General features: G+C 52.5%; 2 protein-coding genes across 7 annotated transcripts in view; one reads left to right on the forward strand and one right to left on the reverse strand.

The window, feature by feature from the left end:
- The window catches only part of Osbpl2 (oxysterol binding protein like 2), a 45667-nt gene extending 35084 nt beyond the window's left edge, over positions 1 to 10583 (reverse strand). The window contains exon 1 of one of the 3 annotated variants that reach the window (XM_085831700.1): positions 10343 to 10583. The gene's annotated coding sequence lies outside the window, so the exon portion shown is untranslated. Of the gene's footprint in view, positions 1 to 7316; positions 7480 to 10342 lie in introns of those variants that run through there. The other 2 variants (XM_085831706.1, XM_085831690.1) reach the window with 2 other exon arrangements.
- Positions 10584 to 23077: 12494 nt separating this feature from the next.
- Hrh3 (histamine receptor H3) lies at positions 23078 to 27671 on the forward strand. Of its 4 annotated transcripts, XM_085831713.1 has the most exons (4): positions 23297 to 23621; positions 24362 to 24491; positions 24633 to 24799; positions 26126 to 27671. In XM_085831713.1, exons 1-4 carry the CDS (start codon positions 23379 to 23381, stop codon positions 27044 to 27046), a joined length of 1461 nt encoding a protein of 486 aa, XP_085687839.1. In that variant the 5' UTR covers positions 23297 to 23378; the 3' UTR covers positions 27047 to 27671. The 4 variants fall into 4 exon arrangements, with proteins under 4 accessions (XP_085687838.1, XP_085687839.1, XP_021011547.1 ...); XM_085831712.1 differs by lacking the exon at positions 24362 to 24491 and having other exon boundaries at positions 23078 to 23624; XM_021155888.3 differs by lacking the exon at positions 24362 to 24491 and having other exon boundaries at positions 23297 to 23628.

Below are 27671 nucleotides of genomic sequence, written 5' to 3' on the forward strand. Positions count from 1 at the left end.
CTGTCACCTCTAAAGAGAGTCTGGAGTTCACTAATCATAAGGTTCCTTCCTTCACTGGATCACATTTAGCAAGCAAGCACAGAAAACATACCACACACTTCAAGAACATTATCTTATAATCCAACACAATGTATTTCAAGTACACACAAGATGAGCCCAGTGCTTTTGTACAAAAATGTTTGTTTTAGTCATCATTATGCTGCAACAGAAGAGAACTGTTCAAAAGCTGCTCAAAAGAGTGGGTGGGGAAGTTGTGGATGGGTCTCCCCACAGCTTATGTCTGCCACTGAGACAACAGCAGAATCAGACAAGTGGTTAATCCTCTGCTCCACGTGGCTTCTTTCCCCCAAGCACCACCACCCCACCTCACTGACCATCTGCTTAGCAAAACCACAGCTTTGGCAAGAGCCAAGAAAAGAGGAGCTGCTGCAGAACCAGATGGGTGACCTGTGAGATGTGGTCACCTGTGAGTGAGATGTCCTCGGGCATCAGCCTGCTCCCAGCCCTGCTGACACTGTATTTGGCTGGCTTCCTCTCCCACTCTAGGTTCTTCCTCATCAACTTGCTCGACTTCACTCTGCAGTCCCTTAGCTGAACTGGTTTTACTGTGCTGAAAAGCTCGTCCTGATAAAACCAAACCTACCCAAGATCACACCCTGGATCCTGTCTGCCTGAGCACTGGGGCCAAGGGTGAAGGTCAGAAAATCCATCAACCCCGACTCCTCCTGACAGAAGACAAAGCAGGAACGAGAGGAGAAAAGCTGCTAGACTCAATCAGTGTTCCTTTCATCTGAAGCGAGGGGACTCAGCTATTGATTACGTGATAAAGATCCTCGATCCAAAAATAGGCTGGGAATATCAGAGGTCTGGGACAGGACCAGAAGGTGTGCTCACACATTCTCCACGTTTGCTGACACTGAGCCAGGACTGCTCCCCTCTGTCCTTCCAACCCCACCTGCCTAACCCCTCCTGGCTGCATGAAACTATTAAATCTAGAGTGCTGTCTTTGCTACACACCACTGGGAAAGGCCAGCACTAGGCTCGCACATTCACGGGAGTAAGATACACCCCAGATCTGATCCAAGTCCTTTAACAATTTCTGGGGTGGCCTCACTTATGACACTAATGGTGCTTTTTTTTTCCCCCTCTCCAGGGTCTCCCAGACACTGTGTCACACCCTTTTGCTGGCTTTAAAGCATTTCATTTTCTGTCAAGAGCCAGTACACAAGGTGCCAGGCTGCAGCTGGTCTACAACTAGCCTTTAGCCAGATTACACTTGTTTGCCAGGTGATCCACTGTGACCTGCCAAAGCAGACTGGTACATGCTCACAACAGACCTCTTGTTCTCCATGTGTAACTGCTCCTACACCAAGAACTCTAGCATTCACCAGTACAGACACTTACCAGGTATTTTTTCAAACCAGTAGTTGTTCAGTCCTTCTGAAAAAGAGCCCTAGGAACCCTACCTACCTGATACCTTAGCACAAGTCTAGAACATGCCAGTACCCAGGCCTGGGTGCAGGCCCTGTCAGCCCCAACAGGTAAACATCCTGCTTATACTCATCCTTCCTCAGCACAGACCAAGAGACCAAGATCTAAATAACTAAAAGTCCCACAGTCTTTGCAAATTCTTAAAATTTCAATCCCTTTAAAATAGCCAATCTCTTTTAAAATACAAAGTCTTTTTCCAATTAAAAGAGACCACAGAATATGTTTCTCAAAATTAACCAGGTATTCTAACGGAAGGCGGAGAAAGGCAGGAGAAAGCAAGCAAAGACAGAGACATACACCAGCAGCCAGCAACAGCGCACACAGCCGTTCCAGGCTCACTACCACACCAGCACTGAGGCTGTGGAAGTGTGATCACCAAAAACACCAGCGAAAGATGTACGGAGGTTCTACCAAGCGACCACCGCATTGTTTTCTGAATTTGAAAAGAACGGGAAGTGTCAACAAGTTCACGTCACACTAAGCACATGATCATGTTTATAAAGGGCTGCAGATTCAGACTAAACCCGTAGTCTCATGAGACTATATATAATACCAGCAGTTGAAGTGTGTTAACAAAACACTTTGAAAAGGCAAAACTTAGAAATCAGATACAAACTCAGGATTGAACCTAGACACCAAAAGTATTATTAAACTCAAGCCTGAACTATTATTAACTCTATGGTTGAAGTATTTTTAAAATTGTATTTATGTGTTGGTGTTTTGTCTGTACACCAGATGTGAGTTGCTGCCAGCTCTAAGCATCCACATGGGTGCTAGAAGATGAACCTGGGTCCTCTGGAAGGGCAATCAGCACTCAACTGCTAAGCCATCTCTCCAGCCCTGAAGTTTGTTTTTTTTTTTTTTTTAAAGACTTATTTATTAAGTACAGAGTGTTTCCTTCCTGCATGCCAGAAGAGGGCGCCAGATCTCAATATAGATGGTTGTGCGCTACCATGTAGTTGCTGGGAATTGAACTCAGGACCTGGAAGAGCAGTCAGTGCTCTAAACCTCTGAGCCATCTCTCTGAAGTAATTTTTTAATTCGGTTATTTATTATTATGGGGGAAACACACATGCAGCAGGGCACATGTAAAGGCCCAAGGACAGCTCTGTGGAGTCAGTTCTGTTGGTCCACTGTTTCATGGGTTGTGGGATTGTCCTCAGGCCCTGGGCTCTCTGGCAGATGCTTTTACCCTCTAAGCCATTTCATTGTCCCATGACTGAAACGCTTAACAGTTGTGTTCAAATACTGTCTGAGTTTTGGACTAAACCCTGCACGGGACAATTAGTGCTAAACAGTACATCAGATGTCCACATCCAAATGGAATCAGGTGATATCAAGGAGACACTGACTTACACTCACAGTGCCACCACAGAGGCTCACAGCAAGTCAGAATAACCCTACCCTGAGGTGTCCAGGATGTTTTTATAAGGATAGGACACCCACTTGATGGCCTTCATTCCACAGCAATGCATTCCAGAGCACAGATCTGCTTGGCAAAGACTCTCTGACCTCAGTATGTCATGTGTGGTATCATTCCTACATGCCTGTCTCACCTTGAAGGTGGAAAAGCCAAAGGTGTCCTACAGCACTCCACATGCATATAGCTATATTTTACCTAAATTCCTCTCAGTAACACATTTTTCAGGCAAAGGCACAGAAGGCAAGAGAAAATAGTGACTGCTCCTGTCAAAAGCCCAGAGACCAGCCAGGACCCAGGAACCTACCACAGCCTTCCCATTAACCCCACACTACCACGTCAACCACCATGAAGGCTGTCACACAACTTCTACCCAAAGGCACACCAGATACCTGGCTACAGCATAACAACACTGTCTGTCCATCAGAGAAATAATCTCCAAGATGCAGTCAACTCCATTTTAGGCAGCACAGGAGAATAAAAGGCACCAAAAATGTTCTAATCAAAAAGAGGAATGACAGAGCCTAAGGAATGGTGGTGGTTAAGGGTTCTTGCTGCTCTTACAGAGGACCTGAGTTCTGTCTCTAGCAACCACCAGCAGCTCCAGGGGAATTTAATGCCTCTTTTGTCTTCCACTGGTAATGAAATGAGTACACACATAAGACAAACAAACAGACACACATTAAATCCTTTAAAAAAAGGAGTATTATATTTTCAATTACCATTATAAACCAGGAGATCTCATAGCATTTCCAGAAGTGTTTGGCAGGAGGGTCAAAGTTCAATGGCTTTGTTTGTTTGAGATAGGGTTTCTCTGTGTAGCTATGGCTGAACTTGCTCTGTAGACCAGGCTGGCCTCCAACTCACAAAGATCCACCTGCCTCTGCCTCCCAAGTGCTGGAATTAAAAAGGTGTTTAACACCATGCCTGGCAATATTAGCATGTTTTAAAAAAAATGAAGCTGGGTGTCGGTGTGTACCTTTAATCCTAACATTCTGAGAGGCAGGCAAATATCAGAATTCAAGGCCAGCCTGATCTACACAGTGAGTTCTAGGCCCACAAGGGCTACAATATAAGACCCTCTCTCAAAAAAATAACAGAAGTTTTTATTAGCATATGTTAACTACACAAAATAAAGGTTTCACTGACATTTTCATACATGTTATATAGTGTATTTTGATCAGATTCACCCCCCTTGTTACCTTCTCTTGTCTTACCTCCTCAAGTTTGCCATTCTCTTTTTTTCTTAAGATTTATTTATTTTGGGCTGGAGAGATGGCTCAGTGGTTAAGAGCACCGACTGCTCTTCCAAAGGTCCTGAGTTCAAATCCCAGCAACCACATGGTGGCTCACAACCATCTGTAATGAGATCTGACGCCCTCTTCTGGTGCATCTGAAGACAGCTACAGTGTACTTAGATATAATAATAAATAAATCTAAAAAGATTTATTTATTTTATGTATATGAGTACACTGTAGCTGTCTTCATACACTAGAAGACACTCTTCAGCAGAAGAGGACATCAGATCCCATTACAGATAGATGGTTGTAAGCCACCATGTGGTTGCCGGAAATTGAACTCAGGACCTCTGGAAGAACAATCAGTGCTCTTAACTGCTGAGCCATCTCTCCAGTCCTTTATTATAGATTCCTATTAAACTTATACTTGAGAATTTTATTTTAGCTGGGTAGTGGTGGCATAGGCCTTTAATTCCAGCACTTGGGAGACAAAGGCAGGCAATCTCTGTGAGTTTGAAGTTAGCCTAGACTACAGAGCTAGTTCCAGGATAGCCATGGCTACACAAAGAAACCCTGTCTCAAAAAGAAACCAGAATTTAATTTTTTTTAATTTTGTGTATGTGTGTATGTGCATGTGTGTATGTGCATGTGTGTATGTGCATGTGTGTATGTACATGTGTGTATACATATGTGTATGTACACAAGTCATAGTGTACATGTTGAGGTCAGGGGACAACCTGGGAGATAGTTCAGGATTTCTACCTTACAGGTACCCAGGATCCACCTTAAGTCATCAGGCTTGGCAGAAAGTGCCTCTCCCCAGTGAGCTATGTATCTTGCCTGTGAGTTTCCATCCTTTTTGTGAGAGGGCAATTTGTTGTTTGAATGCTGGGATTAAAGGGCATATGTCATTATTCATTGTTAAATTCTTAACACACATTCTTAAACAGAACTCCATACTAACTTTCTTTTTTCCCCCTTCCCTATGTGTGTGTGTGCATATACATACACACACACACACACACACACACACACACACACACATATATATATATAGATATATATATGTATATATATGTAGTATGTTTTAGGGAGAGGGTATTTTTGAGACAGAGTCTGTCCACATAGCCCTGACTGTCCTGGAACTCACTATGTAGACTAGACAGATCTTAAACTTGTAGAGATACACCTGGTTCTGCCTCTTGAGTGTTAAAGGTGTGTTCCACCACACCCAGCCTAACTTTCATATAAGGTTTTTATAATCCCAGCTGAAGTAGATGGACTGGGGGTGGGTCTAGACAGTTTGGACTACAGAGTAAGGTCCTGTGTCAAAGCAGAAAAAAATTTTTTTCACTTAGCATTTTTTGTTTGTTTTTTGTTTTTCAAGTAAGGGTTGCTCTATGTAGCCCTGGCTATCCTGGAACTCATTATGTAGACCAGGCTGGCCTCAAATGTCCACCAAGTAGAAGGCAGAGGCAGGCAGATCCTTGAGTTGGAGGTCAGTATGATCTACAAATCAAGTTTCAGGCCAGCCAGTGTTACATAGTGGAACCCTGTCTCAAAAAGAATATGAACTCACCAGGGCTATGATGCATACCTGTAATCCCAGAACATGGAGGACCAGAAATTCAAGGTCATGCTCAATTACATTTGAGCCTACCCAGTTACATCAGATCCTCCTCAAAAGTAACAAAATGAGTGTAAAGAACACACTAACTGGTATCCAATACTAAATGATCAGTCCTGGAAGCATATACGTACAAGTAACATTACACAAACTGAGCAGGTAGGGTTCATGTATTTAAGGATACATAATACATACACACATATACATATGTAACAATAATCCAAGAAATAGAGGCCACTGAAGAGAGCAGAGGGACTACTAGGGGATTAGAGGAAATGATGTAATTATATTACAATATCAAAAAGTAAAGCTGGGGATAAAGAGGCTGCTCGCTTATCTTGACGGTCATAAGGCCATGCTCATCCCTAGCAACAAGAGAGAGAGAGAGAGAGAGAGAGAGAGAGAGAGAGGAAGTTGGGGTTTCAGTACCTTTGTTACTTAATTTGCTACTAGGTGCTCTGAAGTAAGCTACTTGAGCTCTCTATTCGGAATAAAGGTAATGTTAGTGACTGCTGTAAGACTCATGCTTCTAATGATCTAGAGCAAATAATTGCTCAAAATTAGCGTCCCCTGAGATAAGAGTTGTTATTACCAGACAGTACCTGGGGCAAACAGGAAGGTAGATTCTATGGAGGACATGCAGCCACCCATTTCCTCATTGTCACCCTTTAGATGGCACCATCAGAGGCAATGGAAGGCGACAGACAATGTGTCCACTCAAATGTTCCTATTTCCTTACATCAGTGAACTAACACTTTGGAGCACCTGTTGCTTGTCAGAGCCCACTGCAGACGACTGACCCATATGTATCTCTTACTGGTACACCAGATGTCACATGCCACAAGCAAGAAGTGAAGGTGGGAGAGATGACGAGTGACAGTTAGCAGGGTCCAGGCTCTCTGCAGAAAGGGTCAGCAGTACCCCATCCCTGAGGCTCCCACTCAGGAGCTGTCCCATCAACATCTCTGACGATATGGAGCCTAGCCTACACGAAGGCCTCCTCCGAGTGTGTGCAGAGCCCCACAGAACCACTGATCCAGATGTGCAAAGGGCGACCCAAAAGAGCATGACCCAAAAGCTTGTCCAACTCTCAAACTGAGGCGCCCCACTCGGCCGCAGCGTCTCGGAGGAGCAAGGGGGACAGAGCGCCGCCGCCGTTGCCTCCGCCTCCACGCGGGGCCCAACAGCGGCACTCAACGCGGACAGCCCTGGCTGCCTCGCCGGTGCAGGTCTGAAGGCGCGCTCCGACTCTGCTGTGCAGACACACAGGCCCTCGGACCTGAGGCCATGCGGGCACCAAGTTCCCCGCGCGCCCCAAGGGGATGCGCGGCTCGCCCAGCAAAGGGAGAACGCCGGAGTCCCTCGCGTGCGACCGCGGACCTCTCTCGAGCCCCACGGGGCCCCGTCCCTCCTGCGGTCGTCCATACTCCCGGCGGCCTAGCGCCGCGACTCTCCAGCCCGAGCCCGGCCGCGGCCTAGGTGGCACATGGGCCTCCCCGAGACCCGTCCCCGCGCGCCCGCCCCGCCGCAGCCCACTCACCCGAACGCGGTCCCCGCGGCGTCGCCGACCCCACGGCCGCCCCGCCCCCGACCGCGTCCAGCAACCCTCTGACACCCAAGCGGAAGTGCAGCCCGCGCCTCTCCGACCTACAGCCCGCCGTGCCGCTCGCCGCTCGCCGCGCCCCGCGCCGTCCGTCAGCCGCCGCCTGGCCAATCAACGCTCGGCCCGCAGGCCGCGCCGGGGGCGGAACCATGCCGATCACGTTCTCCGGACAGCTTCTCCCTCGGCCCTATCAGAATCCGGCTCACACGGGGGAGTGGCGGCGTGTCCAGCCAATCACCCCTTGGAGAAGGTGGGTTTATGTAGATACTGGAGCTAGAAGGAAGGGGAGGCAGGAGGAAGGGGAGTGACCTTGGGAGAGGCTAGTTTACAAACAGTGAGTCAGGTGGCTGGGCGTGGACGATCCCAGGCTGGTGCTGGGCTAGACCCACCCTTTGGCTCCCGACCCCGCAGACGCTTCTCACGGTTGCTGGGGTATGAACAAATGGCAAATGTGGCTGCCGGCCTTTACGCGCCAATCGTGACTTAACATACCCTGGGGCCAGTTTACCCTTCCAGTGGCCTCCCTGGCCGGTTCATCCCGTTTAACACCCTTAGGCGCCCTGTGGTCTGCAGTGGCTCCTGGTTAAACCCAGAATCTCTGGGGACACGCCTGCAGCCTGTTTGGCCTCAGGAAAGCTATCTGACCTCTCTGAACACTCAGTTTTCTCTGTAGCTCGGGCCTCATCATATTGGCTGGCCTGTTCCCCAGCCTTCTCATCATATTGGAATGTGGGGTCTGGTTTGAGAAAGGTGAAGTGACATGAATCACGATGGCTACTGACTTGCATAGGACTTTGCAGGGCACAGGAATTCAAAGGTATGGGGCTTGTGGTCCGGTCCTAGCCAGGAAGTTCAGCTCAGTGTCAAACCTGAGGGAAGCAAGTTAGATGTCTCTTGTCTTTTACAAACCTACCCAGAAGCAAGTGAGGTGAGGGCCTCTATAGGTGTCTGTCTGGTCGTTGAAACAGGAAACCAAGGAGGAACCAAGACCCCCAGGTCACCCAGGGCCAGCTGCACCTGACATCAGTCCAAGGCTTTCCAGTTACTTGAGTAATTGGGTTTTTTGCTAAGCCAGTCTTGAGGTTTTAGCAAAGGGGTTCTAAATGCCCCCCATGAACCTTCTTCAGCACATAATGAAGGATTCTTCTCCAAGGCCACACTTCTTCCTCCAGTAAGGTGGTGCTCACACTCACACACAGGCCCCCGCCCCTGCCCCCCCTGCCTCTGTGGCCCACTCTGAAGATACTCAAGTCCTCTGCAAACACGGAGTGAGTGCATGGGCCTCTGTGGCCCAGCAGACCCTGTCTGCCTCTCTAGCTCCCACCCCAGGGACAGCCTGGCTTTCTGGTGGCCCCTTCTCAATGGCGCAGGAGAGACGTGCTGGGACTGGAAAAGAGCCCCCTGCACGCTCTGCTCCTAAAGAGAGAGACAGAGGGAGGCGGGCCAGGCTTCCGAAACAAAGGCGTTGCCATGGTTACCTCTGAAGAAAGCAACTCCAGCCCGCTGAGGGCTGATGGAAGGGTGCGGCAGCTGGCCCCCCAGCCAGGACAAGGACAGCTAGCCGGTTGCCACGGAGATAGTCAGACTGACCAGGTTCTGCAGTTTTTCTGGGGACCTGGCCAAGACTAGCTCAGAAACCCACCACCACCCACACTCTCACCTAAATCTCCCAAGATCAGCCCCTCTGCAAGGGACAAGCCTCAGAAGGACACAGCTTACCACCTGCTTTTGGACTTTGAGTTACAGGGCCCTGCCACCTGGACAGAATAACCACCCAGGCTGGGCTGGGCATCCCTACTCAAGCTGTGTAGTAGATGGGCTGACCCTGGGGCCGGAGTGGTGTTCCAACCACCTGTCTTCCAGCTGTGGCTGAGGAGAGTCTTGAGTTCCTCACTTCCGCTTTTACCTCTCGGTAAAAGCTGAGCTGACAGGTGCCTACCACTGCTCCTGGCTTTCTGCCCCCTTTAGGGGCTGCTGCTGCCTTTCAGCAGCCTCAGGTGCAGGGCTGGGTGGCTCAGCATCCCTGTCAGTAGGGGAGGGGCTCCTTCCATCTTTGCCGAGTAGCGATATCCTCTAGGATGGACTAGTAGGGTGTAGAAAGAGGCAGAGTTGGCTCTGCGCCCGGCCATGACAGTGCAGATAGTGATAGTCGAAATGCCCCTGAAGTGTTTCATGATATCCATGTCCCTTCTGGTTCCCCCATGTCATCAGTTGACCAGGGAGACGAATGTCATTGCTCCCACTTTACAGATGTCAGACTGGGTCTCAACCCAGTAAATGCCTCCAGAGGGCAAGGCACAGAGACATCTGATGGACCAGCAGTCTGGCTATGCCCAGACTCCAAACCAGAATCTGCCCTGAGTTTCCTGAAGGGGCTATGGCTGAGGGCCACAAGATCAGATTCCATGTCACAGGACCCCTGAGTAGCTGTAGCTTTGAGTGCTCTCAGCATCTGAAAAGTGCCAAAGGACTGTTTGGGGGAGTGTGTTCCTCCTGAACAGCTCCTGGGACACAATGGGATGCCATGAGGATGCTGCCCCACCCCACATGGTATAAATAAAGGATACATCCGGTCCCAAGTGCTGAGTGGAGGTGGGGGATTACAGGATAGATCCTGGAGGCCAAGCCAACTCTGAGGGCTTAGAATGGAGGCCAGAGGCTCCCTGACAGAATCCCTCTGTCTTCTTGACCAGGGCGGGGACTACCCCTTCCCCAAGGGTGGGCCATCTGCCTGTGTCTCAAAAGACCCACGCAAGGCCTCCCTTGACCACAGCTGGCGCTGTGGGCGGTCACAGCCAGATAGCAACCCTATCATCCTGCTCTCCATCCTCACCCCTGACGGAGGCAGAACAGAGGTGATCGCTCCCCATTTCAGCAGGGAAGCTAAGGCTCAAGAGCAGCAGCTCGCCCAGGAACAGGCTACCAACCACCCACCCTCTGCCCTTCACCCGTTCCACTCTTACCTCTTTGCCAGAGTACTATCTCTTCATCTCAGCCTGTGTGTCGGCCAGCTGGGCCAGGGTGTGGCATCCAGGAACTGGGGTGCCTTGTATGTGGCCCCACCTGGCCCCTGCTGCTGAAGCCAGCCTGAGGCCATCTCCACCCCATATTCCCAGGTCCCTGGCAGAACACACTTCCAGCTTTCTTCTCAGCCATGCCATGGAATCTTCCGTGGGGACAGGAAGTCGGCTGCCAGTGGGCAGCCTGGCCACAGAGGCCTGGACCAGCTCACGTGGCTTGACTGATTCTTCTCAGCCAACTTTCAAGTCTCCTCTGCAACGTGACGATGCTGGCTTCCCTGTCGGGGAGGGTGGGTATTTTTAGGTTGAACCCGCCTCGTGAAGAGACAAGTTATCAATAGCAGCAGAAAAGGGCTTTTTCTTATTCTTTTTTCCCCTGTGGCTTTGGGACACGAACAAGCTGCACCTATTAAACTCTGCCAAAAGGAAGCAGGAAAAGTGGTGTTCCCCATTAAACTTTTCACCCCAAAGTTCCTTCCATGTGACAGCAAGCCCAAGACATCCCAGGCTAACCCCAACACTCCTCCCTCTTTTGGGAAACTACCCAGACAACCTGCCTAGTGACAGGTCCTGTAGAGGTCAAGGAGTGAGGATCCAGAGGAGGTGGAAAAGGAGGCCCCACAGACTCCCTTCTAAGCACCAAGGAAGCTAATTTCTCATTTCCCAGTTCTGTGTGCCCCACTGTAGGCTGAGTGCCCTAGAGTGGATTGTGTCAGCTAAATGCCCAACTACTCACGGCAAGTGATCAGGAGGCCCCCAGGAGTCTGCCTACCTGAGGTCAGGAGGCCTCACTTGCCAGTTAGCTACTGTTTCCTGAGATCAGAGGGATGTGTGAAAAACCGGTCAAAGCCAGCACGCTTCTTCCTCCCCCACAAGGCTGACCAGAGTGTGTGGAGGCGCCTGCACGCAAAGAGCCCAGCTAAGACCCAGCATGTGCGAACACTGAGATTTTCTTGACAGGTCACTAGAATGGCATCCTGCCTTGCTGAAGGAAACATTTGAGCCGACTTGGCTGCCTGCCCTTCAGGAATGGTTAGCAAGCACTCCATTTCTGAAGAAGCCCAGAATAACAAAGGCTTCAACAAAATAGAAGTGTGCTTGCTCCCATGTGACAGGAGCCCAAGCTGCCCTGTCTGGCTCCTGCCTTGCTGTATTACTCAACAAGGGTTCCTTCCAGTCTCATGTCACGCCATGGCCCAAAACAGTGGCTGGTGCTCTAATCATCACACACATCTCTAGCCAGAAAGGAAGGGATGAAAAGAGGGAGGAAGGATAACATTGCTGCTCCCGCCCCCAAGATAAATCAGCTTGAAAATCTGCCCCAGGAGCTGAGGAAAGTTCAGCCAGTGAGCCAGTGTGTCCCTCTTCCCAGCTGTACTCTGACTGGTGGAAAGTGGATTTCTCTCTCTTTTCCCAACATCTATTTCTCCGCTTACACACCATCCCCTGCTACTTTGACAAGGCTGAAGCATTCTACCTGAGGCCTAAGTAAAACAGGCTCAGAAGGGTCAGTGGTCGCTTGTCTAATAGGCCTACCTGCTGGCCTCACCTTGAGTAGTGTCTGAGACTGCCCACCCCCACCCAGGACCCAGGGGCTGGGACTTCACCACCCACCACACATACACTAAAGCCCATAACAATGGAATTCCACAATATCCTCCTCCTGGGGCAGTGTGGGACAGATGCCAGCCAGACTCCATCTCATAGTCTTTAGGGCAACTCCATACCCAGCATGGAACTGGCCCAGGAAACTATGGTTCCTTCTTCCTGGCTGTACTGGAGCTGATGGAAGATAGGTCCCTGTCTTTCTTCCCAGTATCCCCTGAGCACCTGCCACACACTGACCCTGGCTTGGACCCTGAACACAGATGCAGAGTACACCTGAGCAAAGAGAGGTCCCGGATCCTGGTCCAGGATCCACCAGTCCCAGGGGCCCACGTTGGGTGGCAAGAATATACGCACATCCTCGTGCAGGGAACTGGCAGGGCGGGAGAGAACTGGAGGAGCGACAGCTGGGCTGGGTTAGATTTAGCTTGCTGAGAGCCAAATGCGTTGGCCGGAGCCGCTGGCTGGGCCTCGGTGCCAGGGAAGCTGCATACAGGATGGGAGGGGCAGGTTAAACACGCCTGGGGAGCCTAGATGGAGAGCAGAGATGAAGCTCAGGACAGAGAATGGAGGTTTCTTCTTTCTGGTAGTAGCCCAGGCCAGTGAGGAAGGCTAGCCAAGGCCACCCACCCTCCCTCCCTGGCACCAGCATGCTTCCTCCATAAGGTGGAGCTAAGGACATAGGGGAAAGGCAGCCTGGTAACTGGAGTCCTTCTGGGAGAGGGTATGCACCCTTACCCCATCTTGGGAGAGGCAGTCAAAAAAGACACAGCCTGCCGGGAGTGGTGGCACATACCTTTAATCCCAGCACTCGGGAGGCAGAGACAGGCAGATTTCTGAGTTCGAGGCCAGCCTGGTCTACAAAGTGAGTTCCAGGACAGCCAGGGCTATACAGAGAAACCCTGTCTCGAAACAAAAACAAAAACAAAAACAAAAATAAAAACCAAAAAACAAAAAAACAAAGAAAGACACAGCCAAGGACCTAGTGCCCACTGCCTGTGTGCCGGGCTGGGTTACCACAGAGGTCCGGTGCCCTGCCCTGGACCCTGACCTGTGGTTGAGAGGATGTGGTGGTCTCTCACAGTGTTCTAGTCTAGCCAGGAGACTCGATGGACGCAAGCCTATGCCGGTGTGGAAGACCCAAGCTGGATTTACTGCACTGGTATCACTATCTTGAAATTCTTCGGCCACGTTTCCTTCTCATAGCAAAATGTACAGTCACCCTATAGAAGGAGTGGGCTAGGCAATGGCTAATTCCCCAACCAGCTCCGTGACTTATCCCCTGCAGGGATGGGGATGGGCCGGGCTATCAGGTTGAAGTTGTTTGGGGAAGATCTGGAGGGGCTTATATAGGGCCTCATTCTGGTCCTGTTGTCAAGGCTGGGAGAAGTCAGGAAACCCAAGACAGCCTTAGCCATGGCTCTAAAGTGACTCAGGGCTAGGCCTCCCCAGAACACCCCTGGAAGACAGAGTTAGCTCAGGGTTTCCCCAATACCCTGGCCTGAAGAGCAGCCTGGCCTTCTTAGCCCTTGGCAATAGGATATGGTGCAAGTAGATCCTGCAGACAAACCCAGGAAGGACAGAGCCCAGTGTCCACATGGGATGGATTTTTACCTGTCATTTTCTCTGTGTGCCTCCATCTTCCTGGCTTAGGAAGGTATGTGAAAACCTTCCGAGGGCACCCGGTCATCTGCACAGGATCCATCTAGGAGCTACCTAGACTCCCCCCATCAGCAGGCTGACCTCAGACAGGTGCACTTGACAGCCAGATGCAGGGTTTGAGTACAGACCCTTTACCTACCCCTGGACTGTGTGTTGAGATATGAACCTAAAGGTGACACCCCGAGGAGAGAGGCTCGCCAGGAGAGCAGAGTCAAGAGGACAAGGTAGCAGTTAGGCTCCTAAAGCCTAAAGCCAGCCATTCCTAACGAGGTGGATGAAATGACCCACATTCTCCACTGGGCATGCCTGGCCAGGATCCTCCTTCAAAATGTCACACAAGTCAAGAGTGGTAAGGCACACCTTTAGTCCCAGCACTTGACGAGGGAGAAGCAGGTGGATCTCTGTGAGTTAAAAGCCAGCCTGGTCTACACAGAGAAACCCTGTCTACAAACAAACAAACAAACAAACAAAAGACAGAGTCTAGCCTCCTTCTCAGTTATCAGGCTCAGCACTGCCACTTCCCACACATGACCACTGTTGTTCCAGCTGGAACAGGTAAGCACTAGCTCCGCCCGGCTGAGTTCTGTGGAACAACAGCTTCATCTGTCAGCACCCTGTGCAAGCCCTCATAGGTGCCAGTCCCCACTCCAAAGCCCACCACCAGCACCTCAACCCCACTGTCTTACACAAGTCTGGGGGCCTTAGGAGACACCCTGCTTTGTTTTCCTGTTGTGTACTGACTGTTGGGCTATGAGCATATCAGATAAAAGGATGAATGTGTGGGATGCAGGTATCAACAAGGATCTCAGACACTCACCCAGCCATCCTAGGCCTCTATGGAGATAGGACATGTTCCTTGTCTCTACAGCTCAGGTCAGATTCATCCTGTTGTAACCTCACACACATACACACAAACACTCTCTCTACCTCCCTCCCTCCCTCTCTCTCTCCCCCGACCCCACCAGCTTCTGAGGCCCCATCCTTCCTCTCTTGAGATCCAAAGACTTGCCTTCATTAATTGCATTCTCAGCTCTACCCTGAGCAGTTCCTCCCATCTCTATTTTCCTGGCAGGGATCTGTTCCCCAAGGAGCTGCCTGGACTCCCCGGGGACATCAAGAGTAAACAGAGACACCTTACAGAGGGCAGGGTCTTCCAAGCAGTCCTAAGCCAACATTCACTCAACTTCCTTTTTTTATTTTTATTTTTTAAACTGTGTTTCTGAGGGCTGTGGAGAGGGCTCAGGGCTCTAAGAGGAGTTGAGGAGTCCACATAACTCTGGGGTGGGGGTTGGGGGCTGGGCATATTCACAGAAGTATGAGCACACACAGGTCACGGGGCACAATGGGGAACCCTGGAGAAACCCTGAGGGCACCCTCTGGGGTGCTGGTTGGCTGACCCTGATGTGACTGGGAGGGGGTTTCCTATGGGGTGCATAACAGCTAACCCCACTAGCATCCATGCTCCAGCTGGGTAGAGTGTTCTTCTTCCAGCAGTTAGACTCCAGGACAAGCCCAGTAGGCCAGTCCAGCAGATTCTCCCCCAACCAGGACAGGGAAGAATGGACAGGGGATGCCTGGTCCTCCCATGACCTTAGGTGCTGAGAAGAGGGCATTCGTTGGCTACATGGAGTAGCCTGGTATGATTAGCCCCCAACTTGACCATCTAGTCTTGCACCGTCAGACTGGGGTCTACATCAGAGGCAAGAGTCACCTTGTCATGGTGTTGTCACACGTAGAGTGACTGCGGTGGGGTCCAAGATGGTCAAGCAGAGGGCAGGAACCCAGAGATATCAGGAGATAAAGCATTCAGGCTGGACAAGGCCATGATGGCAGTCAAACATACAGGATATGGAGCCCAGACCTTTACAGAGAAGATGGGAATTTCCAGAACAGAGAGCAGGTGACCAGACACAGCCAGACACAGGTCAAGAGTTCAAACAGAGGCCCAGCATTGCGGTACACACTTTTTTTTTTGTTTTTTTGTTTTTTTTTTTTGTTTTTTCGAGACAGGGTTTCTCTGTATAGTCCTGGCTGTCCTGGAACTCACTTTGTAGACCAGGCTGGCCTCGAACTCAGAAATCCGCCTGCCTCTGCCTCCCGAGTGCTGGGATTAAAGGCGTGCGCCACCACGCCCGGCACGGTACACACTTTTAATCCTAGCACTGAGGGAGCAGAGACAGGTGGGTCTCTCAGTTTAAGGTCAATTGGGTCTGCAGAGTGAGTTCCAGGTAGCTAGAACTATACAGAGAAACCCTGTCTCAAACCTCCCCTTCCCCAAAGACTCCAGACAGAGGAATGTCTTAGACCTACCTAGCAGGAACCAGGCCAAGGGCATGGAGGAGCTCAATGTGGGTACTAACTGGACTATTGGAAGAGGACTGCAACAGTGAAGACTGGCAGAGTTGAACAGATCACAAGGGGCTGTGCCTCCTCTCTTTCCAGAGCAAGGCCCTCCATCATAGCACCTGTCCCCATCTCTAAAGACGAAGAGGTCTGAAAACTAGCCAGTGCCCCTTTGTTGTGTGACAGTCACCATTCACAGCTGCCTAGAACAAGCCACAGTCCGATGGCCCCAGAAGAGCACTGACATGAAGAGGTTGGGAGCTTGGCTGAGTGGGTAGGCAGGCTTACTGTTGTCGCAGCATAGTCTGGGAGGCTTCACTAAACACTCCAGGGAAAGAATTAGAGGCTTCTGGCCATGGGCTGGGCTCCATATCATCATAGGGCCCCACACCAGCCCATATTCTGCCTGGAAGCCCTGGAGGCTCTCTGCAATAGGGCTGCTTCCACTTCTCTCTGGCTTTCCTGTTGTGGTTGTCTTGGACTTAGCACTCAAAGGACAAGATGCCTGCAGGTGCCAGGGCTGAGGTCAAACAGCTATGGGTACTCATCAACCTCCCAGACTCTGAGAGTGCTCATATGGTCTGTAGTGTCACCTCAGGGGACAAGTGACCTTCCAAGACTCTGTCTTCTGTTATGCCACAACAGCTTCTCCAGTAGCTTCACTGTCAGCTGTGACATCACTCTCTGTATTACCCTATTGTTCACTCTGCCCGATGGGCAGAGTGGACCCAGGTTCTCAGAAACTTGGCATAGATGCCCCAAGACCCCACTACAGTTCCTGTTCTGCCGAGGTCATGTCTCTGAGGGACGGTGTGTGAGCTCCTGATACCAGCACAGGCTACTTGGCTGAATGGCCATCCATCCCAAGGGCAGCTGCAGAGGTAACTGATTGCAACCAGGCTTGCCAACAACTCCCCTCCTCTGTCTTCTCCCTGGTCATTATGGAGTTTGAATTATGTGCACCCACACCATGGCGGGGGCAGCTACCACAACTGTCATAAACAGACTAATGTGGCAGACTCTTTTTTTTTTTTTTTTTGGTTTTTCGAGACAGGGTTTCTCTGTGTAGCCTTGGCTGTCCTGGAACTCACTTTGTAGACCAGGCTGGCCTCGAACTCAGAAATCCGCCTGCCTCTGCCTCTGCTTGTGGCAGACTCTTTTTTTTTTTTTTTTTTTTTGGTTTTTCGAGACAGGGTTTCTCTGTATAGCCCTGGCTGTCCTGGAACTCACTTTGTACACCAGGCTGGCCTCGAACTCAGAAATCCGCCTGCCTCTGCCTCCCAAGTGCTGGGATTAAAGGCGTGCGCCCGGCTTGTGGCACCACCGCCCGGCTTGTGGCAGACTCTTAAGACAGAGAGAAGGGAACAGGAACTGGAGGGAGCCGCAGGGAGAGATTTCAAGGACAGTCTGGGAAGGAGGCAAACACGGAGGAGGCAAGCTGGAAAAGAAGATTGTCTTTGAGCACCCCGAGTCTCATCTTCCCTGGACTTTTGAGCCCTAGGCAACAACAGCCATGTCTTTCTTTAAGGATTTCTTGAATTAGTTTTTGTCACGTTCAACTAAACAGCAACACTATCTCCCATCTCCTTTTTCCTCTCTGACATCTGGTCCCTAAAGGTGACATGGAGAGTCAGACCCTGTGTCTGTTCTGCATCATGGCCTCAGATGCCATTTTTATCACATTTGGGCCCTGAGCTCATCAGGGTGCACCAGGAGCTGGCTCAGAATGTCACGGGATGGGGGGGTTGGGGGGGGGGAAGCCAAGGAACAAAAAAAGAAAAATCTGCATTCCCATATTCAAATGAGCTCCTGCAGGCGGGAGTAGACAGCAGTTCCACTGAGGAAATGAAACATTGAGAGGCCAGGTCCTGGCAAGCAACTTGCCCACTACAGGCTGGACGGCTGCCCTTCAACTAGCCCTTGGTGGTTCCTGTTCTCTCTCTCTCTCTCTCGTTATTTCTCATTAGTGAGCAGTGTTCCCACACAGCACAGGCAGAAGCTCTGCAGCCAGTAGCACCAGGCTCACCCTTAGTTCAAGAGAGAAAGGTCTTTTCTGGCAATGAGGAAAAAAGCTGGAGGCAGAAAGCCGCCTGGGACAGCATCGGAGGATGGCACCAGCTAAGCTGAGGCCGTGACCTGCACTGGCTTCTTCAGCCCAGAGCTGCTCCTCCCCTGGTCCCCAGCCATGTGTTCCAGCTATCCTTTTGAGTGTGACTGCACCTCACTCTTGTAACGTTCAACACCCAACACCCAGATCCCCACTCAGCTCCACGACACGGCTGCAAACTCTGCCCTGTGGAGAGCTTGAACCCTAAACTCTGGAGGTAGGCTGAACCTACCTCTTTCCCCTTCCCTCCCACAGCTTATGCCAGGCTTGAAAGACATCCAAAGTCTTCAGGTCCCCACTTGGACTTCATTACACAACTGCCTCCAGCTGACTCTGGGCATCTACCCTCCAACCTCCCAGTTAACCCCACTGTGGCCAGGAACCTTTAAGAGGACTCTCAAGCCCTCTTGGAGTTCCTGACCCACCCCAAGAAAACACCAGCATCCTGTCCACTGCATGAGAAGCCTACCCCCTTTCCTTCCAGAGCCCTCCCATCTGTCTTTCTGTGCTTCAGCCTAACTGGCTTCCTGGCTGCCTTACACTGGCCCACCCTTTTCTGTTGCTATCCCCAACCCCAAACCTCTATTTCCTTCCTCTCCTCTCTACGTCTGTGACCTAATGACATCTTGTCAGTGAGAAATCCCTTTAAAAATCCGAGTCTGGCCCTAGTTGAAGTCAGATTCACCAGTTAAGGCAGAACTGGAGGTGAAGACAGTGACCTATGAAAGAGACCTTGGCAGGTGGCCAGAGCCACTCCCTGATGTCCTTAGCTGCTGGTCCCTTGGCCCGAGGAGCTTCAGAGATGAGGACTCTTATTCCAGACGATCCCTGAACAACATATTCTCTGATGGATCATTGAAAGGGATTTTAGGGGTGGCTTTTCCCCCCACCAACTCCAGTTCCTAGACACTGTGCCTGTTCCCTGCAAGTACAGTACCATGGAAATGCCTCTGACCCATAGTATATATCCTATAGGAAGGCAAGTATCCTCATCGGCCATTGTGCCCAGCTTGTGTGCCTACAGGAGGCTGGAACTACAGCCTATGATGTTCTTCCAGGATGTGGGCTACTAGTCTTGGATCACTCCTAGCCTCTTTTGCAGAAAACTAGTCTCTTGGCCAGATGCTGCATATGCAGAACCAGTGCCCATGGGTGGGGACTATGCAAGCTCTTGCATGTGGCTTAGGCTGAGTTAGCAAGGGTGGCCTGAACCGGGAGAAGGAGGCCACGAAGTTAGCTCATTATCAGGTATGAGGGCTATTTGTTTGGAGTTTGTTTTGGGGATGGGCCTGTGGCCAGGCATTCAGAAAAACAAGAGTTTAGCATATGGGATTACAGCTTTAGGGCCCACAGGAGCTTCCAATGTGGCCACTGTGCTGTGCTAACATGCCAGTCTGTAAGGTACACTCTGGGGGCGCATCTGGCCTTGTGTTCCTTTTCCTACACAAAGCCCTTCCTGGGAAAATCCTCCAGGGTAGGGTGCCACATAGTGACCTTCTTTACTTATGCATTGCCTTGGTCCAATTGGCCAGTCAAGTCTCTCTGCCTGCATGCTTCTTACACTTGTATTTCTACTGGCCTCAGGAGGCTCTATCTCAGGGCTGAACCAGGACTAGGGCCCTGGAGAGGGTAAACTCTACGTCTGTGGGGCCTATGCAGATGACTCTACATAGTTCTCAACCTTTCTTTTTTTTTTTTTTTTTTTTTAAAGATTTATTTATTTATTATATGTAAGTACACTGTAGTTGTCTTCAGACACTCCAGAAGAGGGCACCAGATCTTGTTACAGATGGTTGTGAGCCACCATGTGGTTGCTGGGATTTGAACTCTGGACCTTCGGAAGAGCAGTCGGGTGCTCTTACCCACTGAGCCATCTCACCAGCCCAGTTCTCAACCTTTCTAATGCTGGGACCCCTTAATACCATTGCTTATGTTGTGGTTACCCCCAACCATAAAATTATTTTGTTGCTACTTCATAAGTGTAATTTTGCTACTGTAATGAAAGATAGTATAAACATCTGATAGGCAGGATATCTGATATGTGACCCCCCAAAGGGGTTGCAACCCCCAGGTTGAGAAACACTGCCATAGGGTGTCTGGGAGCCTAATGAGGTCATGCATGCAAGCAGTGAGTCTGGCCAACAGGGGGCACCCATCACCACCGCCACTGTCCTTATCAAACCTCTCGGTTAACTTAACCTTCCTGCTTCTTCTGGCCTCCATTTGTGGAGGAAGATTTCCAAGCTCCCAGAGATTGGGTAGCTTCCTCCAAGAGCACATAGCTGAACCTTCAATGCTAGGGTCTGAAGTGACCCTAGTTGAGTGTCGTTATAGAGCTTGGCCCCTTCAGAATCTCTAGGAGTGTGCAGGAATCTGGCTTGTAGGACATGATGCATACTGCCTGTTTTTGTTTGTTTGTTTTTAATGTATGTTGAACATTCCATAACACCAGCACAGCAGCACCATAGACAGCTGTGGGGCAGTGGGGTTGAATAGGGTTAAATTGGATCCACTCAGCTGCTGGAATAGTAACAAACCACCAGGGAACTGCTCTTTGTCCCAAGTGGTCTCCAGGTGGTTCTCTGGGGGTGGGCAACAAGCAGCAGCATTCATGGAGGCCTGGACAGGAGCACATGAAGGAAGGGAGACATAGCCGGTGGCTCTCCATGTCACATAGTCCTGAGTTTTTCATAGGGTCCCAGCCTCCACTTATCAGAATAATGACCAATACCAGGGCACTTTAGACTAGGACAGGGGGAGGGGGGGCTGGTGAGATGGCTCAGTGGGTAAGAACACTGACTGCTCATCCGAAGGTCCTGAGTTCAAATCCCAACAACCACATGGTGACTCACAACCATCCACAGTGAGATCTGACGCCCTCTTCTGGCGTGTCTGAAGACAGCTACAGTGTACTTATTTATAATAATAAATAAGTCTTTGGGCCAGAGAGAGCGGGGTTGACCAGAGTGAGCAGAGGTCATAAATTCAATTCTCAACAACCAGATGAAGGCTCACAACTATCTGTACAGCTACAGTGTATACGCATATACATAAAATAAATAAACAAATCTTAAAAACAAACAAACAAACAAACAAAAACAACAAGACTGGGACCGGAACTGGCCAAGACTTTATAGGGATTTTACAAATTTTTATTGACTCTCATCCTCAATCCTGTGTCAAGATAGGGACATTCAGCCATTAATGAGATCTAAAGATCCCTTTAAATTCCCTCCCAACCCCATTTCCTGAGAGCTCTGAGATTTCTGAGCAACATGTCTGGTTCTACTCACTTTCTTGGGAAGAAAGAGAGCAGCTGAGAGAAGCATTTTGGAGGTGCTGCACAGTACGGAGAGTGAGCCCTGCCAAGCCCTTCAGGCCACACGCAGGCTTGAAGGGCAGGCTTGATTGTGCCCACCAGTTCAGCTGGATCTTGCTGTCCAGTTCCAGGACATGTTACTTTGACCTCCTGTTAAGTGCCTGAACCCAGTGCAGCCTCTGGACAAGTCAGTGTGCTGTGGAGGGGAGCTGAAGGGTTTGCTTGTAAGAGCAGATCAGAGAAGGCTTTCTGGAGACGATACATTAGAATTTACCCCTCCCCCATAGAAGCTTCCAGGGTGCCTTTGGGGGGCTGAGACTATGGGCTTGGGGTTTTGCCAGCATCCCCAAGGCTGGAACAGAGAAATGCCAGTCCCCACTGCCCAAAGTTCTCAGAGAACCACTTGGGGTGGGGGAGGGGCAGGTCCTCACATGACCAGTCTCTGGCTGTCAGTGTGGGGTGCTTGAAGCGGTGCCTGGGGTCCCCCTCCCCCACACTCATACCGTCTACATTTCTGTCCACTTTGAGGCATCCACTGATGTGTGCTGTTGGTGACAGAGGACAGTCACTGCTTCCCTCTCCCTCGGGCACTGTTCTCTGTCTGTCTGCTGTCTGACTATTCGTGGGTCCCAGCCTGATGCTGGGTGGCTGTTTCCCTGAATGTGAATGTCTGTGTGTCAGAGCGTGGGTGTGTCTGTCTGTCTTCAGGGAGCCTCTGCTGCTGACTCTGTCCTTGACCTCCAGTATCTGTGTCAGAGTAGGGGGGCCGGCGGCTTTCCTCCTCCCCCTCCCACAGGCACTAACGCAGCTGCCACCACCCCGGCTGCACCCAGAACTCAGTGACCTCACCTGTCCCCTGCAGCAGTGACCACCCCACTAAGGTATCTCAGGGGGCATTCGTGGCCCGAAACCAAGCTGCTTTGTGGGTCGCCCCTCCACCCACTGCTGCTGAGCTCTGGGTGAATGTTCTCAGCTCTGGGCTGGGTCCGCTCAGGCTTGTTCTTCCCTTATGTAACTTCACATCTGTGTGTGCCTTGCAGGTCACCCTGGACCCTGTTCTGAGCTCTGTCTAACCACGTGGAGATTGAGACCCCACAGTTCTGTGCATATGAGGCTGGAGAGAACCCCTGTTCTCGGCATCACTTTCAGGGACCCCTCCCCAATCTTTCTTTGGACATCTCTTACCCCAGAAACCTACTTGTCCAAAGCAAGATGAGAAAGGGAGTCCTGAGGCGCAAGTTCCCTAGAGCTGCGGGGCAGCCATTCTCCACCCCACCCGAGCAGTGTCCCAGGTCCTCACAAGCTTAGGAGCTACGGACAAGGGTCGGGCAGGGGTCACCAGGGGCGAGGGCACGAGGGCGAACGGATAGCCAAGGGACCAGCTTCTAGGTGCGACCTCAGACATGGTCCCAGCCCTGTAGCTGGTTATTGCCCGAGTCGGGCTCTCCGCCAGCCGCGGTGCGCACCCGGGCAGGGGTTCTAGTCGGCCGGCGGGCACGCGGCGCTGTCCGTGGTGCTGCCCGCGCCGGGCGGGGCGGAGGCGGGACGGAGGCGGGGCGAGGGCGCCAGCCAATGGCGGGGGCTCTGCGCGGGGCGCGGGGGGCGGCGGGCCGATCGCGGGGCGCACTTGGCTGCGCGCTGAGCTAGGGGTGCACCGACGCGCCGCGGGCGGCTGGAGCTCGGCTTTGCTCTCGCTGCAGCAGCGGCGCAGCCCGCCCCACTCTGCTCAGATTCCGATACCAGCCCCCTCTGCATCACCCTCCAGGACTCCAGACCCGGCTCTCGCTCCGGTCCCGCGGACCATGCTCCGGGCGCCCCCCGGAAAACCGGGCTGGGTGAAGAGCCGGCAAAGATTAGGCTCAAGAGCAGGGGCCCCGCCCGGCCACCCAGCACTCGGCCCCTGCCCTGCCCAGTGTCCCCGAGCCCTGTGAGCCTGCAGGGCCATGGAGCGCGCGCCGCCCGACGGGCTGATGAACGCGTCGGGCGCTCTGGCCGGAGAGGCGGCGGCTGCAGGCGGGGCGCGCGGCTTCTCGGCTGCCTGGACCGCTGTCCTGGCTGCGCTCATGGCGCTGCTCATCGTGGCCACAGTGCTGGGCAACGCGCTGGTCATGCTCGCCTTCGTGGCGGATTCGAGCCTCCGCACCCAGAACAACTTCTTTCTGCTCAACCTCGCCATCTCCGACTTCCTCGTGGGTAAAGCCCCCAGACCCTGTCCGCTGCCAGAGTCCAGGGGCGCGGAGCCCGGGCTGGGCAATGGGGCTTGGCGCTTCGATCTGGGGTGGCTTCTCAGGGGTTCGGCCTTGGGAGAGGAGCTCTAGAAACCTTAGGATGGTGGGCGCGGGAGAAGTTCCTCGCCTCCCGGGCCGCAAGACGGGGGCTAGGTAGGGATGTCCCCGGGGAGGCTGCCCCAGCCGGCGGGCGCTCAGCAAGGCGCAAGGCGCAGCGACTGCCGGTGCAGCGCTGGCTCCTGCGCCGAACCAAACAAAGGCAGCGGCGCCGGACTCAGGATGCTGGGAGGACGCTGGGGGGAGGGGACATAGAAGGGGGATTTGGGGAGGTGTGCTGGGGAAGGGGACCGTAGGGAAGGCGGGGGTGAGATGAGGGAAATGCTCGGAGGAGCTCGTTCTCACGTGTCCAAGCTCTGCTCCCAACTGGGGGAGGGGGGGCGGGGCTCGCGGTGGGGGCCGGAGCGCCAGACACCTGTTGGGGCTGCGAGCTGCTGCGTCTCCCAGACGCTGGAAGCCGGTTTGGGCGGTGAGAGCGGCTGGCGCGGCTGCAGCCAAGAACCCTTTAAGCCAAGAGAAAAGCTTTCTCGGTTTTTAAGCTGAGAAGGGAGGCTGTCCAACAGCCAGGGTAGGGATGGATGATCGACTCCAGAGCCAATCAAGCCAGGGAGGACATATATCCCATTTCCCTCTTTTGGCGGTTGGTGGGGCTGGCAGAAGCCCAGGTTCTGTGTTCAGAGGTCCCTACATGGAGGTCCTTCCTCCTGCCACCAGGTCCAGAAGACATTGATGGGCTGGAGGATGGCAGCTGCTCAGTTGTAGGGGGACAGGGTGACTAGGAGGATAAATAAGATATAGTACTGGTCCTAGAAAGGTGGCTACCCTATGAAGGCCAGGCTCTGCCCTCTCTCTATGTGGTCAGTCTGACCCCAGCTCTTGAGCCATGGTCCCACCACAGCTGCTTTCCTATAGGTGCCTTCTGCATCCCATTGTATGTACCCTATGTGCTGACCGGTCGTTGGACCTTTGGCCGGGGCCTCTGCAAGCTGTGGCTGGTGGTAGACTACCTACTGTGTGCCTCCTCAGTCTTCAACATCGTGCTGATCAGCTATGACCGATTCCTGTCAGTCACTCGAGCTGTGAGTTCTGGGATGTGGGCATTAGAGTTTTACTCTGTGTGTTGGAGAGCACTGGACAGGGTATGGCTGCTCCTGAGTTATAGGCAGATACCCGGTGGTCTTGCTCCCTTTTGACCTGACCAGTGGGCCATTTTTCTGTGACCGTTGGCTGCCAGTAGTAGTATTAGCATGAGGCAGGAGGTTGGCTTGGAATTCCATACTCTTGCAGGAAGGGGTATCAGGGTCCATCCTCTATCCTGGACAGGTACAGGATTCCTGGAACTGAAGGAGGGTCTTCATCCTTCCCACTTTTGTGTACATGAAGGTGTGCTCATGTAACACCAGGAAGCTGCAGTCCCTAGCTGCTCATGCTCCCCTAAATGGCTGTTGTAAGATAGCTCTGGGATCCAGGCGGAGGGAGCGGAGGACACTGGTGTGGAGTGGGGGTCCATTTCCCACTTTCCCAACTCCTCTTCTCAGTGGCTCACTCCCTTCAGGTTTTGTCAGGATGCATCCTGAGGATGCTTGCAAAGAGCACCAGCATGGAGCCCTCTTGAGCTTCCCTAGGTCCCCTGTACCATCCCCTGAACCACAGGGCTATTGTGACTAAGGTACCCAGTACAGTGCTGGCATGTGGCATGTGTACCCTAGACCTGTGGTTAGCTTGTGGTTTCCAAGGTGGCTGTCAAGTACACTTGTCTCAGCTGTCCCTCTGAGGCCCCTCAGCAGGAATTTTGGCCCCTCCTGCCACCCTTCCCCTTGCTTACTCATCGTACTTGGAGCTTTGTTTCTTGGAAAAGACTAGATGGTCCCACCTCCCTACCTTTTCTAGCCATTCACCTTCTAGAAAAGAAGACAGACTATTTAATTTTTTGTGGGTGGGGTGGGGTGGGGTGGGGGGAGTCTCTAGCAGTGGGGGGCCAGCTGGTTTCCCTTCTGTATTCCCAGCTCCAGTAGTGAGAGGAAGGAAATACTGGTGCAGAGTCGGGACAAAGCCCTTCCCTTTCAGCACAGCAAACCATCGAAGACAGCTCTCTGGCCCTTGCAAGAAGCCTCACATCAGAAACAGTTGTGTGTGGCCTCTGGGTGTGGCCAGTGCTAGTGACACAAGCAAAGGCAGGGGGACCCAGTGGAGCTGGTGGAGGATGATGAAGAGACAGGATTCTGGTTGGTTGTGGTAGGCTCTGAGGCTCCGGGAGAATATGTGGGCATCAGGCAGGCAGGGGACACAAGCAGGGGAGAGAAGGAACGTGGCACCTTACCCAGAGCAGACATGGAAGCTGAGGCTTCTCTGATCCTCCAGTCCAATGCTGCTGACCTGTTGTTGATCTGTACAAACCACTGCAGGTCTCCTACCGGGCCCAGCAGGGGGACACAAGACGGGCTGTTCGGAAGATGGCACTGGTGTGGGTGCTGGCCTTCCTGCTGTATGGGCCTGCCATCCTGAGTTGGGAGTACCTGTCTGGTGGCAGCTCCATCCCCGAGGGCCACTGCTATGCTGAGTTCTTCTACAACTGGTACTTTCTCATCACGGCCTCCACCCTCGAGTTCTTCACACCCTTCCTCAGCGTTACCTTCTTCAACCTCAGCATCTACCTGAACATCCAGAGGCGCACTCGCCTTCGGCTGGATGGGGGCCGAGAGGCTGGTCCAGAACCCCCACCTGATGCCCAACCCTCGCCACCTCCAGCTCCCCCCAGCTGCTGGGGCTGCTGGCCAAAGGGGCACGGGGAGGCCATGCCATTGCACAGGTATGGGGTGGGTGAGGCAGGCCCTGGTGTTGAGACTGGGGAGGCTGCCCTTGGGGGTGGCAGCGGTGGAGGCGCTGCTGCCTCGCCTACCTCCAGCTCTGGCAGCTCCTCAAGGGGCACTGAGAGGCCACGCTCACTCAAAAGGGGCTCCAAGCCATCGGCGTCTTCAGCGTCCTTGGAGAAACGCATGAAGATGGTATCCCAAAGCATCACCCAGCGCTTTCGGCTGTCGCGGGACAAGAAGGTGGCCAAGTCGCTGGCTATCATCGTTAGCATCTTTGGGCTCTGCTGGGCCCCGTACACACTCCTCATGATCATCCGGGCTGCTTGCCATGGCCACTGCGTCCCCGACTACTGGTACGAGACATCCTTCTGGCTTCTGTGGGCCAACTCAGCCGTCAACCCCGTCCTCTACCCACTGTGCCACTACAGCTTCCGTAGAGCCTTCACGAAGCTCCTTTGCCCCCAGAAGCTCAAGGTCCAGCCCCATGGCTCCCTGGAGCAGTGCTGGAAGTGAGCAGCTGCCCACGCTTCTACGGCCAGGCCCTTGTACCTGTTCCAAGGGGGAGTCCAAGCGTGGGCCCTGCCTTTGTCCGGGGTCTGCTCCAAATGCCATGGCAGCCTCTTAGAGCATCAACCCGGCAGTGGGGCAGCATGGTAGGTGGGCCAAGAGCCCTCGCTGGTGGAACTGGAGTGTGCTGGCTGGCTTTGCCGCCACATTCTCCTTCACCACAGAAGAGACAATCCGGGAGTCCCAGGCATGCCTTCCACCTCCACACACTCAGTGCAGTGCCAGTGATGTCCTCCTTTGCATACTTAGTGGTTGGTGTCCTCCCTAATGCAAACCTTGGTGTGTGCTCCCAGCTCCTGCCCTGGCAATGCGCCCTGCATGTGCACACACCTGCCACACTCCCACCACACACTTGCAATACCTTCTCTCTCCCAAGACGATCTGGGGACGATGTCCTTTGCTGCAGCTGTCTCTTGCTTAATCCCAGAGCTCAGCTCCTAACCCCCTCTCCCTTCAACTCTTTGCCCCATGAAGTGTCAAGCACCCCAGGAACCTTGAAGCTTCTCTGCTCTTCCATTCTGGATGTTTTCAGGAAGATGGAGGAGAAGAAAACATCAAGTCTGTGAACTTG

This window comes from Mus caroli, unplaced genomic scaffold (genome assembly GCF_978045245.1).
Source record: "Mus caroli unplaced genomic scaffold, Mus_caroli_1 scaffold_2, whole genome shotgun sequence".
Classification (NCBI taxonomy): Eukaryota; Metazoa; Chordata; class Mammalia; order Rodentia; family Muridae; genus Mus; species Mus caroli.

Excerpts from the sequence above, each read along its gene's own strand:
- Hrh3 (XM_085831713.1), top strand. The coding sequence starts at position 23,379 with ATGGAGCGCGCGCCGCCCGACGGGCTGATGAACGCGTCGGGCGCTCTG. Across the intron at positions 24,492-24,632 it reads CTCAGTTGTAGGGGGACAGG|GTGCCTTCTGCATCCCATTG; the intron begins GTGACTAGGAGG and ends GCTTTCCTATAG. Across the intron at positions 24,800-26,125 it reads TCCTGTCAGTCACTCGAGCT|GTCTCCTACCGGGCCCAGCA; the intron begins GTGAGTTCTGGG and ends AAACCACTGCAG.